Source organism: Eucyclogobius newberryi, unplaced genomic scaffold (genome assembly GCF_026437365.1).
Source record: "Eucyclogobius newberryi isolate DKJ021-1_F unplaced genomic scaffold, fEucNew1.0.hap1 SCAF_9, whole genome shotgun sequence".
Taxonomy (NCBI): Eukaryota; Metazoa; Chordata; class Actinopteri; order Gobiiformes; family Gobiidae; genus Eucyclogobius; species Eucyclogobius newberryi.
The window spans coordinates 25,072,026-25,089,094 of NW_027316532.1; the positions used below are offsets into that span (position 1 = coordinate 25,072,026).

Sequence of the window (17,069 nt, forward strand, 5' to 3'; positions counted from 1 at the left end):
ATTTTTATCTGTCAGAGAAGAGTACAGCTACAGTCAAAACTTTTCTGGCTTCCCCATAAACTTTAATTGCTCTCCAAAATATCGAAACCCCGCTCTTTCCAACAGCAAAAAAAAAAAAGCATCTCTCAAAATGTTGGATAATAATTGCGTGACATTTGTGGGGCGTAAAACAGCTATTAATAGACAGAGAAGTATTATATAAACAAAAGTATAAGAGGGAGTCTGGTCGGTCTCGGGTTTGCGGTGGCAATGGTAAATATGTAGTGTTTAAATAGGTTAATGCTTCATGGTCATAGTAATGTCCCTGCTCCCACCAACTGTTGAACAGGTTTGGATGGTGATAAGATTAGAAAGATCAATATCCATATATATATACAACTTAATACTAAAACAAGTATTGAAACATAATATTCATTTGAACAACTATCAATACAGAAAAAAAATAAATAGGACAAAGTTGGACCTTTCCAAAATAGATTTTTTGACTGGTGTTGTTAAGATAAGATAACCTTGATTCGTCACACAATATGGAAATTCCAATGTTGCAACACCGATTAGGCACAGAAACAATTAGGTTCTAGCAAACGCAGAATTTTATCAACATTTTCCCTTTTTTAAATTAATTTAAGTTTAAAAAAGGAAGTGAACACTAGATTTATTATTTTAAGTTTAACAGTAGGATTCAGTTCAGAGTGCACATTTAAAAATGCTCAAGCGCATTAACATTTAAAAGACTGTGGAAAGTGAAATTTTCCCCCCTCAATCGATAATCATGCACTTTTAACTGAGGACTGCCTATATTCAAAATAAATGATGTGATAATCGCATCTCGCTCTTGTGGATCCAGTCTCGTCTTGTCACATGAGAATTGTGTCTCATCTCACCTCTATGACATTACTCATCATAATTTAAAGTAGGAATGGTCAGCCGTAAACTTGAACATACACTGGTGGCTACTTCTACAGCTAGTTTTTCTATGTCATTTCTTTTTGTGTTTATGTCGACAGGGATTTCTATTCATTCCCAACAACAAGCAGTAACCTTACATAACTAGTTTTTCACTGCAGTACAGAGCTTTCCCAGCCAACTCTGCATTATAGAAAGAGCGAGAATTGGGAAAGTAAATAAGTCTTCTCCCGAGTCACGGTCTTAAGCCTTGTGCGCCTGTTTGCATCAAAGAGAACAGATAACAGCCTCTGCTGCTGTTAAAGTTTGTGTGCTGTGTCTCTATGAGTTATGGTTGTTGCAACATACTGACAGGGTTTATTAAAGCCAAAGTGGGTGCAGAGACGGCAAACCTTATCCTGAAAAATACCCCAAAACTGTTTACTTCAGTTGTTTAAGATGTGAAGATGGCAGTGTCCCAACTGTGGAGGCTTGTTGTTGTACTGTTTTCTGTTCCTCACGCAATCGCTCGTAGGTGCTTTGCTCTTTTGTGTGGCATCGGAGGAGAGAAAATCTACTGCCGGCTCTGCACTAGAATAAATCGGGACAGTTTGAACTTCAGCTCTGGGCTATAGTTATGCTTCTAAATTAATTAAGCTGTAAAGGAACTCTCTCAGAGTAATTGTGATGCTGTGATTTAAATTGGGTACTTAACAGCGTAGTCGTGCTTTCTTTGTCAGGGTTTGTGTTGGCATCGTGGACCCTGTCAGATTCTCATCCAACTTTAGGTCTAATCTGTTGGAATTGGAAGTTTCCTTGCATTTGTCACACTTGAACAAAGTTGGTCCGAGCGGCTCAATTAAAAGTGTCTTTTCACCAATTGAGCTGTTTCCTTATGTTCAGAGTAAGCAATCAGCTATCATTAAAACATGCACAGTGGGTTAATTGTACAGTTCTGCAGATTAAATCTTGAATTGGGTCTAATCCCAGTTGCATTGAAACAAATGTCAAATATTGGTTCATTTCTTAAAGGGGTAAAGCACGATTCAAGGCAATCAAAGTGTACAAGTGCTTTACATCAAGGAACAACTCACCAATGTGCGCCGACACTGGGGGCGAGGCTGGTTAGGTGTCTTGCCCAAGGACACAACAGCAGTATTCAGCCAACAGTGATTTGATCGCTCTAAGACAGTTTGCTGCAATGTCCTTCCCCAGTCTCATCCCCATTCCACGCTGTACTGTCCTGTCTAATGAAGCATACAGCCCAAAAAATGTACAAAAAAGTATGGTAGTTGCTTTACATAGTGATTAACAGGTAACTATTCACCTGTCAATCACACAGAACCAATAAGGAGAGGATGGAAAAAAGTATCTAAGCTTTAAGGTAAGGTAAGGTACACTTTATTGTTTAGAGCTGCATTCAAAAGGGAACTGAATCACACACACACAAAAATCACTCAAAAAGCATTCTGAGATCAGTTCACAATTCTGTTTTTATCATTATGTCATTTTTCTATCATCAAATAGCCAGCCAAACTTTCTAAAACATATTACAGTTTCATTTTACCCCAACAATTCATTTCAACAGTGTATTGAATTCACTTCTCTTTCTACTAACTGATTTCCCTTGTGAATCAATAACATTTGTTCAAGTGACAAACTAGTGGAAGTAGATAGAAGTTTCAATCGGATCCGCACACAAAGCATTTAAAATCAAAGAATAGAACAATGTATCCAAAACGATTGATCGTCTTCCAGCCAGACTGAGTTCGACTATCTCCATCTGCTGCCAAGCCACGAGCAAAATCTCCACAAGCTATTCCCTTTGTTCAGTGCAGTGTGCGAAGCCGGCAGAGCTACTCCAGAGAGCCCTTTCAAACTTGTCAAACTTTCCTTAAGTTACATCCAGCCACAGCTCTCGTCATGAAGCAGCAGCAGTGAGCGAGTTGAGAGACCATGCTCAAGAGGACATCATCTCCTTTAACAAAGCACTCCACTAAAAATTGGTCTGTAGCAATTCTCTAAGACATGATGGGATTAGTTTTTTCCGCAGTCATACATTTCAAGATGAGTTCAAATTTAATTCAGAGGTGTCATGTTGGGCTGAACGAACAAATTAGCCTTTCATTTAACACCCAAAGCCTATAGTTTTGCTACAACTTGCTACAACTTGTATAATCTAAGCAAAGCCTCCAGTCAAAGGCAAGTTTCTCATATTTCTACCTATAAAAGTCTAGTTTGTCTGGAACTTTACATGCACAACAGCTCTGAAGACTTATGTGGACTTGAAATACGTCATAAGGCGCTGGTACAGCTGGCAGTCCGGTGTAAACGCTCTCTCTTCTTTCTCACACTTATTGTGCTTTATCTCCTATATTTTGTAAATATAGTTAGTATATTTTTCCTATTTTACTGTACGATAGGGACACGCGCTGGAATAGTTTTTTAATTCAACTGTTTTTGACTTTTTTCGGCTGGATTTGAGCGTTTTTCGTTGCGTTCGTTGTGTTGTTGTGACGTGAGCTAGCTCCGAACTAGCCCACCAGCCCCCCCCCGCGCCCTCCGGCCGCGCTAAAGTACGGCGTGTCGTCGGTACACGTTTATATACACGTTTATATGAAAGAGGAACTTCACGAACGATCGGGACACGCACTGGAATCGCTTTAAATTAACTTGTTTTGACTTTATTCGGCTGGATTCGTCGTGTCGTTGCGATGTGTTTTGGCTCCGAGTCCCCCGGCTCCGGCCCCGCCCCCCGGCTCCGGCCCCGCCCCCCGGCCGGCGCCGTACCGCGTTTACACAAAGGAGGAACTCATGAAACTGCGGAGAACAGTCGTCTTACCCGGAGATCGTCACGTTATCCCGGCGGACATCCTAAGGAAAACGCAACGAGGCAGACGGGCTGGACGTAAACTCCGAGAGAAGAGAGGGACAAACAGGAAGTCGGTTCCCGCCGTAGTCATAGGTAACGTGAGGTCCCTTCAAAATAAAATGACGGAAATAGCGAGCCTCATGCGGTCCCAGAGGATTTATAGGGACAGCAGCGTCTTGATTTTCACAGAGACCTGGTTAACAGCAGAAATGCCAGACTCTATTGTAGGTTTGGACAATTTTCATCTGCTGCGGGCGGACACAACGAAAGAATGCTTGAAGAAAAGAGGTGGAGGTCTGGCGGTGTATGTGAACACGAGCTGGTCCAAACCCGAACACTGCACAGTGAGGGAGCAGCTATGTAACAAGGATATTGAACTATTGGCTATTGGCATGAGGCCATATTATCTGCCCCGGGAGTTCTCACATGTGATTTTGATCGCAGTCTATGTGGCCCCGTCTGCCAATGCTGAAAATGCTTGTGAAGCACTGCTCTCCTGCACTTGTAGGCTGCAAACACAGCATCCACAGGCTCTCTTCCTCATCTCTGGTGACTTTAACCACGCTTCTCCCTCTTCTGTTCTACCAACATACACCCAGTATGTCACCTGCCCCACCAGAGAGAATAGAACATTGGACTTGTTTTTTGCCAACACCAAGGAGGCTTATTCTTCTTCCCCCCTCCCTCCCCTGGGCAGCTCGGACCACAACCTTGTACATCTGAGGCCTGTGTATGAACCCATCGTGCGCAGGCAGCCTGTGGTGTCCCGTGAGGTGAGGATGTGGTCTGCTGAGAGCGAGGAGGCTCTGAGGGACTGCTTCAGCACCACTGTCTGGACTGAGCTTTATGACCCACATGGGGAGGACATCAACACCATCACAGAGTGCATCACGGACTACATCAACTTCTGTTTTGAGAACATTGTTCCCTCCCGGACGGTGCGGTGTTTTCCAAACAACAAGCCATGGATTAACCGTGAACTGAAGGCTCTGCTGAAGGAGAAGAAGAGAGCCTTCAGGTCAGGGAACAAGGAGGAGCTGAGGACTGTGCAGAAGGAGCTGAGGAGGAAGATCAGGCAGGCTGAGGCCGGCTACAAGAAGAGGATGGAGGAGCAGCTGCAGCAAAAGAACATTCAGGGAGTGTGGAGGAGCCTGAAAACCATCTCGGGCTTCAAAATCCCCCCTGCCCAGACAGAGGGGGATCTACAGTGGGTGAATGATTTAAATGCTCACTTCTTGAGGTTTGATCGGTCACCCGCCCCTCCCCTGCACAGCTGCATGCTCCCTCTTCCACAGCTGGACAATGCCCTGCATCTGTTCCTCTTCGCTTATCTGCCCCGGACCATCAACTCCCCACTTCGCCTGGACTCACCCATCCCCCCAGCACACGGTCCCCCTGCCAACCACTGACTGTCACAGCAGCACAGGTGAGGAGTGAGCTGAAGAGGATTAAAGTGAGGAAGGCAGCAGGACCTGATGGCATCAGCCCCAGGCTCCTTAAGTCCTGCGCAGATGAACTGTGTGGAGTGATGGAGCATGTCTTCAACATGAGCCTGAAGCTGAGGGTGGTACCACAGGTCTAGAAGACCTCCTGTCTGGTACCTGTGCCTAAGACACCGCGCCCCAAAGACCTCAACAACTTCAGGCCAGTGGCTCTCACGTCCCACCTGATGAAGACACTGGAGCGGCTGGTCCTGGACCACCTCCGCTCCACCGTGAGCTCAGCCATGGACCCGCTGCAGTTTGCATATCGGTCTGGCATCGGAGTGGAGGACGCCGTCATCTCCCTGCTGCACCGCTCTCTCTCTCACCTGGAAAAGCCTGGCAGCTCTGTGAGGATTCTGTTCTTCAATCTTTACAGCGCCTTCAACACCATCCAGCCGCTGCTCCTGAGGGAGCTGGAGACGGCTGGAGTGTAGTATGACCTGGCAGAGTGGATCCTGGACTACCTCACAGACCGACCCCAGTTTGTGAGAGCCCGGAACTGTGTGTCTGACACTCGGACCTGCAGTGTGGGGGTGCCCCAGGGCACTGTCCTCGCGCCCTTTCTCTTCACCCTTTACACTGCAGACTTCAGACATGACACGGACAGCTGTGTCCTGCAGAAGTTCTCTGACGACTCTGCCATCATCGGACTCATCACGGACGACGATGACGCGGAGTACAGAGGACTGGCGCAGGACTTTGTGGACTGGTGTCAGCGGAACCACCTCCTCATCAACGCGGGGAGGAGCAAGGAGATGGTGGTGGATTTCCGCAGACGCCACTCCACTGCCCCCTCACCAGTGAACATCCAGGGACGGGACATTGAGAGAGTGTACTCATACAAGTACCTGGGTGTTCATCTGAACCACAAACTGGACTGGACTCATAACACAGACGCACTGTACAGGAAGAGCCAGAGTCGGCTCTACCTCCTGAGGAGACTCAGGTCTTTTGGAGTGACAGGGCCACTCCTGAAGACCTTCTACGACTCTGTGGTGGCATCAGCTCCTGTAGGTGTGGCCTGCTGGAGCAGCAGCATCACAGAGAGGGAGAGGAAGAGGCTGGACAGAGTCATCAAGAAGTCCAGCTCCGTCCTGGGCTGTGCTCTGGACTCGGTGCAGAAGGTGGGGGACAGGAGGGTCCTGGCTAGATTCACATCTATGCTGGACCATGAGTGTCACCCCCTGCAGGACACTCTCTCCGCTCTGGAGAGCAGCTTCAGTGAGAGACTGATCCACCCTCGCTGTGTGAAGGAAAGGTTCCGTAGGTCTTTCCTTCCTGCTGCTGTCAGACTTTATAACAAAAACTGTTAGTACTGAACACCCGCAATACTGACCTAACCTAATACTGATGTGCAATTCTGTCATATGTGCAATTACTGTGAAATTCATGTGCAATCTATGTGCTGTCGTGACACATATTCATGTGCAATTACTGTCGTGATCACATGCAATGGTATTAATGTATTTATTTATTTATTTGTCTATGGGAGTTTTTATTTATTTATAGGAGATCTTCTACTGAAAGTGTTTTTCAGACTTCCTATAAGTGATCTGTTCTTCTGTATCTACCTCTGTATCTACCTGCGTTGCACCAATGAAATTTCCCCATGTGGGACAATAAAGGAATATCTTATCTTATCTTATCTTAAATGTACCACAAAAACCTACAATTCCATGCACTATATCGGTCATGTTATGCTAAACATTTTGTCCATGAGATTGACTTGATAAAACAAAGTCCCTGATGGTGTCATTGAATCAGGAAAAGCAGGCGTTTTGTTTCTTAATCAATGAGAAAGTTTGTTTCATTGAGTTCCCTGGAGTTCCCGGATCTATAGTCGATTGTGCATGTTAAACCACACACACACACACACACACGTGACTCAATAAATCAATGCACATTTCTTTTCCAATGGAGCTTGCCATTGTTTTATCATCCGTTGCAATACATAGCTTCTTGTTTGGCTCTAAGACGAATAGCCAAAAAGCTGCAAGTTGACGTCAATATGAAGCGGTTTCTGTGTGAATGCATGGAGACAAGCATATGAGCATATTATACTTAGCAAGAAATTATACTGTACTGACACTGACACTTTGACAGATGTGAACTACACCAGTCATTAATTACAGATGATGGGATGTACAGTAATGCATACATTGACAAGTATTAGCAGTAATCTGTTGGCACTTAATCTGCCATCCGCACGTTTCTATCGAGATTTAGCCCACAGCGCCAAGAATTAGAGTTCATGTGTTCAGTGATGTTAATGGCATAATTTGCATGTTCTCCCGGTGTATGTGTGGGCTTTCTACGTGTCCTTATATTATCAAATCTGCACTGCACTGTGGCCCATTGCTTTGAAGGACATGTCAACAATAGAGGACGATTATCTTTGACCTTGAACATAGTAGAAAAAGCTTCAGTTGTAGTCATCTGGACTCAGTTTGAAAAAGTAGACGTTTCAACTCTCATCCAAGAGTCATTGTCAATAACAGAATTTAGGTCGAGAACTCCGATATTAATACTGTTCTGTGGTAAGACCCGCCCATTGGGATGAACCTTCCTGAAGTAGAAAGAGTTGTTGGTTTCAACAGAAACTCCCCCCTTGTATCTACCGAGCTAGCCTATTCAGAATCTTAATGGGCTATTAGAATCCTCTTTGTCTTAGTGAGACCCTGGCTCAACCACCCTGAGTACCTGATTAGCATTTGAATTCCCTGGTCCTTTACCTTTCCAGGGGTTCAGTAACCCATTATAGACAACAGGAAGATTAAACCTAAGCCCTCCATTTCTGTTTAAAGAAGGTCTTTCTTTTTTAACAAAAATAGCTTCCTTGACTCCTCTTTCAAACCATCTTTTCTCCCTGCTTAAAACCTTCACCTCACCGTCTTCAAACGAGTGATTAGAGGCTTCAAGATGGAGATGCACGGCACTCTGTGGACCTGAACTAGTATTTCTTCTGTGCTGATAAAGGGGGGGAGTTTCTGTTGAAACCAACAACTCTTTCTACTTCAGGAAGGCCCCTCCCAATGGGCGGGTCTTACCACAGAACAGTATTAATATCGGAGTTCTCGACCTAAATTCTGTTATTGACAATGACTCTTGGATGAGAGTCGAAACGTCTACTTTTTCAAACTGAGTCCAGATGACTACAACTGAAGCTTTTTCTACAATGGAACACGCCTGGACGAATGAGGGATTACACCGACATATTTGACCTTGAACAGTTAAGTACTTTTAAATCTTAACCAATTACAGGGGAAATATTATGTTGGCATTTACTCAACTTAAGTGCAAATACAGTATGTAGGCTAATACACCTACAAAAGCATAGCTCGTAATCATTAGTATGTATATTTTTCATTAGAGATGTATTTGCTGATACAATAATAAGATGTTTAGATCAATTGCAAGGCCCTCAAATGTATGTTAAGTTATAGTAAAGTTCACAAATTATCTTTACTCTGTTTATCATGACTGTGTAAACGTGCAGTGATATTTTTTGGTTTAAGCTGGGTACCTGATTTACACAAAGCAAAACTGGAGGGTCCCAGCTCTCACAAACACTTTGGTATCATTAATATTCACATGCAATAATTTTCGGGCACTTGTACAGATTCAAATCAGCTTTTTTGGCCCGTAGGCTTTATTAGACTGGACAGCTGAGCATGAAATGGGGATGAAAGAGAGGGGAGGGTATGCACTGCAGCCAGCGGCACATGGAGCCTGGCATGTGTGCTGCCGCCTTAACCACTCAACCACCGGGCAGCACTAAACCAGCTTTCAGCTCTTACAGCTGGGTTGATGAGACATAAAATGCTTTATTTTTGGATGTAGACAAAGTGCTGTGGTCTCATTTAATCACAAAGTCCTGCTTTTACATGATACTCTGTGGAGGAAATTGTAAAATGCACTAGTTGGGTCCCCAGCTTTATTTATGCTTTCAAAAACACTAATTTGGTGCACTGAGGATAAACTGTGAATGACAAATGTGCACACAGAGACTTCAAATAATGGTGCAAATTGGCCATTACATCAGACAAGTATTGGACCATTACAAATATTTGGGAAAACCCTCCGATGTCACCGAGACCAATATTGAAAAATCGCCTGCTATTTTGCATTATATTTATCTCCTTTTTGTTTTGTCAGTTTGTAGGTTTCATCGTGCTAATACAAGGCTAATACCTTTAGAACTACCAACAAACTTACTTTTAAAAAACAAACTTACTTTTAAAAAATAAACTTACTTTTAAAAAACAAAAGATATGCAGAGTTGCACCTTCACATATCCATATTATGCCTGATTACATTTTAAAGATCTTTTTCTTCTCACTGATTCATTCTTATGCAACTAGTTGTCTAGGCTTCTCTCATATTCACCAGGTCAATCACTATATTTCAGTGTATCCAATTTATGTAAATGATTAATTCAATATCGACCAAGGTATTTCAGTCGTCCTAATGAGTACATTATAACTGAGCTGTCATTGCACCAGCTGTTATTTAAACCTAATTATTCTTATAGATTAAAATATATATATATATTCAATAATATATCCAAAAAGATCAATTCTATGTTTGTAAGTATGATTTAATCACACCAGACACAGGGTGGACAACCAGTTAGTCTTTTACAAATTAATAGTCGTCTTTATAAAATCCAAAATGTTAGTAGATGATACAGGATCATTACTAGATGATGGATGACAGAAAATGTCTTCTTAAACAATTGAATTTGATGTATTTCCTATTGACAAAATGTTTGTTTTATGAACTAATGAATTACATTCTCTGGCCAGGAGCGTGAAACACAAACATACACACACAGATTCATCATCGTGCCCTACCTTGTCATAGTAGCGTATCTCATAGTCCAGGATAATGCCGTTGGGCTGTTCGGGCGGTGGCCATGACAACGAGAAGCTGCGGCTGGTCGAACTCACCTGGTGCATGATGGGAACGACCGAGGGAGCTGTTAAACACAAGCGTGCACACGAAATGCACACAATCAGTTAAGCAGTAAAGCATTTAGGAGCATAAATATGGAAATATATGATGACACAGGAATATTTACTAGGGAAAGAGGGGAATGTTTTCTCATACGAGCTCGTGAAAACAAATTACTGTTCTTGTCACTGAGGGGAGACCAAGAGTTATGTGCGCAATGTCTTTTTCCTCATAGTTTTATAAACCCGAAGCCGGTGGCAGTAATGTGGCTTCATTTTAATAGTGGCTTTTATCTCATTTATAATTTAATGACCATGGCAAAAAAAAAACTATCGCAAGAAAAAGGTGATTAACTTGTCTTAAAAAAACAACGTTAGTTCAGCTTAAATCAGAGCTGTACTGGTTTAACCCAGAGAACGAAGCTGAACGAAAAGGTATTGAATGTAGTGTGATGCCAGAGGTTCCTGTACAGGTTTTACTGGCACATGACAAATGGTTGAGTCGTGTCGAGGAATTTGAGATTTTCCTGGGTAAAATCTATACTTACTACCTCAATGTACATGTTTTGGTGAACAAACGGTAAGATTATTTTCTTCCTCTAACTATAAGCCAAAGTTTACAGTGTGGATTTAACCAATACGACGTTAAAACAAAACTAATGTCTCAGCACAATACTGCCATCATAATCAAGGACAGGACCAACATTATTATGGACATATGGGAGGGGGAAAAAATCACATTTGGACTTAATTTAAAAAAAAGACAAATTCGACAGACTTTTGGACAAAATGAGCTGTTTACTTGGGATGTGCCTTAATTTAATTTGGATATTCCCTGCGCTCTCTCTGATCTTGTTCTGTTTTTGTGTTTGGTGATAAAATTGAGGGAAAAAAAAAAAAAAAAACTAACTTTACCCATTAAACTTTTGGTTTAAATGAGGCATAATTGGAGGCATTATATTTCTCCAGTCTTGTTGGTACTGGCTGAGTCATCGAACACCATGGGACAGATATAATCCTTTTTAATGCTATGAGAATTGGAAGTCTTTTTGTGCTGTCAGAATGTGAACGAGCTGTCAGCTGAAAAGTCACAATTGGGATTTGGGATATTTTAGGTACTTTGCTTGCCTCCAGTGAAAAACACGCAAAATCTACCGCCTTACAGCACATTCAGACAATAATGGCTTTCTAAAGATCTTACTAGCGGGAAATGTTTACAGTTGACAGTTGTTGGGGGGTGACGATGGATTCAATTTCGTTCAGGAATGATGTCGGATTGCCGTAGACGAGCTAACAACGCTGTTCCTTCCGTCACAAAGCACCCCTTAAATCTAAATTTGGAAAGTGGTTGAAAATCTCACTTGTGTCTGTCGCTATTAAGTATTGATGGGGCAGTAAGTCAGCTCACTTTATAGTCTGTAAGAATTATTCTGTCAAGGAGTGGGAGAGGGGACAGAGGCGGAGAGCCAAAGAAGAGAAGATGAAAGCTTTGGATGTGCTCGGGAACACAGACGGAGATGACACGCCTCAACCATGTTTTATGAATTAAAAGACGACTCTGTTTCACTTTATTTATCCCCCCCAGACATAGTCCCGCTCACGGCCCCAGGGTGCGCACACACACAGCCGTATATAGTTCACACGCACCCGCCTGATTGGTCGTAATGTTGATTGACAGTTGTTGGGCGGGATAAGGGCTCTTGTTGGAGACGCCGTTGACAGCCTGCAAAACAACAAAATGGGTCAGTGATGTTGTAAAGCCTGATACGAACCCTAGAGCCAGGTCCATAAAGCACTGGCTAAAGGAGCAAAGAGGTGCACACGTAGACTGAATAAATGACTGCATTATATTAAAAAAGAGATACATTTAATTTATTATTTTCTAGAAATTCAGATTTTGATTTTATTTGATTTATTTGATTTATTGTATTATATTTATTATATTTTCTTTATTTTATTTATTTATTCTATTTTATTCTATTTTATTCTATTTTATTTATTTTATTTATTTTATTTATTTTATTTATTTTATTTATTTTATTTATTTTATTTATTCTATTTATTCTACTTATTTATTTTATTTCTTCTATTCATTTGATTTATTTTATTACATACAAATGCAGCCATCTGGACTCTGTTTCAGATGTCATTCTGTAATTTGAAGGAGTAAGAATTTATACTGTCCTGAGCTTGATTATAGTTATACCATGAAACTGTCCTGCCTTTGTTTATCTTCTAGCAGGACTAATCCAGCTTGCCTCAAGACAGCATCAATTCTAGCTCTACAGACTAGTACCTTCAGATTGAAAATGACTTCAGAATGGGTGTCGAAACATCTTGATTTCAAAAACTGTGTCCAGATAACCACATTTGAAACCTTTTTCCTACTAAAGATCACTTCTGAACTAATGAGGGATTACATCGACGATTATTGAAGAAAAAATCTAGTTTTTTTGGCTAAGGGATTATAAATTATATCATAACCACAGTAAATAATCTGAGCCATGACATATTGATCGTTAGCAGAATTTACATCCAACTCCTTAGGTAGGAAACCCTTCCATTTAAATTATTCATGGAATTGGCATAAAAAGTGAATTACCACAATTACTGGGGTAAAATAAACCAAGGCTTGAAATATGTGCAGATGACTTTATGCCAAGAAGTATATGTTTTTCTACAGCAATTTCTGAACTAAAAGCCAAGAAACAACAAATAACTCACTTCCTTAGATCATGTTCCTTTTTATTAGTAAATTCTTAATTTATGCATGCCATATTTGACTCTAGACGTTACTATTATTATTATTTTTCTGTTTATTGTTTTGTGTTGCACCTTAACGCAGAGACAAGTTCCTGCGTTCAATGACAAAGGCAATAAAGCTTTTCTGATTCTCTGATTGTCTTTGTACCACCTTTGTACTGATTCAAATACAACGTTGTAAAACCACCTAATTAGCTGCCACATATTGTTTATGGTGGGCTCATTTTGGAAGTCATAAAACGCCTTCAGTCAACGCCAAATCACTGAACAGTGTGCTAATTAGATAGGCTGGCCTTGCTCCTAGAAATAACTTCTAGCATTGATTTTGTTCTTTTTTATTTATACTTAACTCTCATTCCAGTTTAATAAAACAGCTCACATATTCGTGGACAATATATAAATAAAGCAAGGAAGGGAATAAAGCATAGCAAATTGTTTATTACTTTAGACAGAAGTAATTCAGTTGAATTTGGAATTATTATTATTATTTTTTTTTACTGATTCATTGTTTTAATGCAATGATTGAAGAGAAGGTTTTTCTATTCTTGAGTAAAATTGGGAGAAAAAGATTCAAAGGTGGTCAGACTGTTGACTGCTACAGTCAAATCCAGATCAGTTTGTACTCCAAACACACAAATAAAATCTTACTTTTTTAGTCCTTAAATCTAATTTTGATAAATGCTTCAGCTTTGGAAAAGAAACTGGGTCAAAACCCAAAAAATACTGAGTTAGTCATAGTTCATACCTCCAACAGCAGCTTTACTCCTCCTTGTATTTACTTAACACAATCTAAGCAGTGTTTAAAATCTGATATTACTCTGTGCAGCTTTATACCACTTATTCCTACTAGATCCGACATCAGACTTAACTACAGAGTCTCACAATCACAAAGAGTCCAGCCATTTGTTTACACTACAAAGGTTTAAAAACAAGTTTTGAATTGGGGGTCATTTTAGTCATATTTAAATATTGTCAACAGTTAAGTTTAACTTGATTTTAGTTACTACACTAAAAGCAAATCAAATGTTGATCCTATTTAAATACATGTTGTCACTTTTGAAATATATACTTATACTTATGAATATATATATATATATATATATATATATATATATATATATATATATATATATATATATATATATATATATATATTTATACAGGCTCAACATTTCCTTAATAAAATAAAGCTGTGGTTCAACAATATCCCCACTAAACCACATTCTCTGTCCTTGTCTCCAGTTTGTCTCTTTCTGGTCCTGTTTGTTGCCGCTTGTACAAACCTGGACATCAAAAGTGTAGGACGTGTGCGCCCGCAGCTTGCTTATCTCCACGCGGTTGCCCTTCAGGCCTCTCTTTCCAGGCACAAACCCCACGCTGTCGTCACACGACTGACACGCCCGTCTCTCGGGGCTGTGGCAGCGTCGGCAGATCACGTTGTAGGACAGGTCCTCTCTGTGGCCAGTGTCCCGCGGTGCGTGCCACTCCAAGACCACCGACGTCTGGTTCACTATGGACACCAGGTTCCGAGGAGCGGACGGTACGCCTGGGAACAAAGATTTTGCAGAAAATATAGTCGTATGAGCATGAGAATAACTCTGCGGTTTTAATAAAATAAGCAGCCACACCAAATCGCTCCTGGGATATCAATCAAGTCAATTTGGATTAGGCAGTGAGAGCAGCAGTAAGTTAATGCCTGACACCTGGATGCAATCAAACTTCATTACACAGAGCACTTGAGAAAACCATTTTGGATTTTAATAAGCAGTTCTTCCTAATAGCCTATATATGAATATCTTAATGAGAAATCTGTTTTTTAATATGCAGGCAAGTGGTTGTTTGAGCGCGGCATCTCCGAGCCTGTCGAGAGGCCTATGTTTGGAAACAGCTGAGGAGCACACTTAAGACCCAGCCGCAGATGAGGTCAAAATGGGTCAATCACTGGATTAGAGCAAATATTAGACCAGATGCAATAGTAAAGTGCGGTAAATATAATTAATCAGGAATCAGGAATGGAATCAAGATTTATATTGTTGTTGAATGGAAAAAATGTGTTCTAACCTAACCTATTAATAATAAAGAATAACTAACCTCAAATGTGTGATCAATTTAAGGCAGGGGTGTCCAAACTTTTTTCACCAAGGGCCGCATTTTGAAACTTAAACGGGGCAGAGGGCCACAAACAACTTGACAATGTCGAATTTGTTGAATGACAAAGTGAATCATTCGAAATTTTGCATTTGACGTAATTGTGATGCGCCTCCACACCTTTAATTAAACGTAGAATATTAATATTAGGTTGGTATAACATCAATATGCCTGAATTTTCCCAATTTCACAGTAAAAAGTACTACTTAACATAGCAGGAAGCTGGAGGGCCAACACATATTGGTTTGAGGGCCGCATTTGGCCCCCGGGCCCTAGTTTGGACATGCCTGATTTAAGGTCTAACAGCCACTCCTTAGGGCCTTAGATGGAATACTGTGTCTCTACGTGCAAAATAAATATCTACATAAGCAAATAAATAAACACAAAAATCTTCTAAATCTTCTAATCTACAAAACTAATACCGTAAATTTACAAAGCCACTGACAAATACCACCAAGCATCAATCGAAAATGTATTAATACTGAAAAGAAAATGCATAAATAATACAAATTTGGTCCTTGAACTGTTTTATAATGCCAATGGTCTATATCAGAACAAGTTTAAGGTAATATTAACAAAACTATTATCATTTTGTGTTGAAAAGTCTCTAACACAGCTCTCCCACAGATCAACGTTACCTTTACAGAAGTTTGTAACGTGTGTGTAACTGTGAGAGGCGAGGAGTGACCCCGGCGCTCGCCCTCAGAGTCGACCAGAGGAACTCCATTGTGTGACATTTTAATGAGTCCTAATCACACGTCCATTCACAAGGTTAAGCATGTCAGCGGTGACACTCCTTCACTCTTCACAGATACAGACCTGAGCGAGGCTGATCTGACGTGTCAAAAGCGCGAAAATACATCTTTAGTGAGTCAAATGAAGGTGACTTGTATTCGGAGAAAACGTGAGGAATTGGTTAGTGGTTTTGGGGAAAAGCAAATTTGTCACCATGGATCACTGGTACATCCTGAATGAGCTTTTTTAAATCAAAGTGTTATGTCACAGTTGGGCTTGTGCATTTTCCCTTTCTGTTGATAAGAAGAAGTCACGAAAATAAATAAATCCTGGTTTAAAATACAATCTCCTGCCGATCACATCTATGACGCACATTGCTTAAAATGTATTGTCAGACCTAACAAAGCAGAACGGAGACTGGATATGTGATTAACAACAAGTTTAGTGGGAGGGTTGTGAAACAAAGCCGTTATTAGAAACATAACTACGCCAACCGGAGAACATCCTTGAGCAAAGTAACAACTTTTCAATTCTAAGAGCTCAGCACCGAAACGTGGACTAAAAAAGTGTTCGTTTTGTGCTGAAATGTCAAAGTAACAAACGTAATCATTGAGATGCAAAGTCTAATTAATGTTCCTTATCTGCAAAAAAAGTAGTTTGAAGGTCAGTTATATAGTAATATAAAAAGTAATACGGAAAGTTTGCCATGCATTTACAACACTAATGCTGATGAATGAGCATAGTCTACTTAAATTAATTAAATTGGGCATTTTTCTGACATTTTAAACTACTTTGGACACTGTATTCTTTGTATTTCCAATAGTTACTCTTGAAATAATGTACATTTACATCAATTGTTGGCTTCCCCCCCTTTTTAAGCATAAGGCACAACTAGAGCACTGATAAATGGAAGTGTGCACAAAGCTAAACATAATGCTATTGTCAAACACGCTAAATTGAACGGTGAGGCAATTTAAGCACTGAAATTGATGGCGTAAGGATGTAAAAACATGTAGCTTCATGGATCGTGCAGTTTTGACGAGGACACAACATTATAACATGCTCTAAAAGTCAGCTTCAGCAGGAGGTTGAAGCTGCAGATCTTATAAACGTTTTGCCTCCATCAGACTCTAAGCGCTGATGATTACGCGCACACACAAACACACGCGGCGCCTTGACACAGATATTCATTCAAACTTATTTTTACTTGAATTGCACCATTTCCGATAC

The 17,069-nt window shown here is 40.8% G+C and overlaps 1 protein-coding gene across 2 annotated transcripts in view; it reads right to left on the reverse strand.

Annotated features, from left to right (window-relative positions):
• LOC140353860 (ephrin type-B receptor 1-like) overlaps positions 1-17,069 on the reverse strand; it is a 179,986-nt gene that overhangs the window by 110,158 nt on the left and 52,759 nt on the right. For both annotated transcript variants that reach the window (XM_072438619.1, XM_072438617.1), the window contains exons 7-9: positions 14,240-14,502; positions 11,841-11,916; positions 10,095-10,219 (exon numbers count right to left, since the gene is read on the reverse strand). In XM_072438619.1, coding sequence (XP_072294720.1) covers positions 10,095-10,219; positions 11,841-11,916; positions 14,240-14,502 — 464 coding nt within the window. The remainder of the gene's footprint in view (positions 1-10,094; positions 10,220-11,840; positions 11,917-14,239; positions 14,503-17,069) is intronic.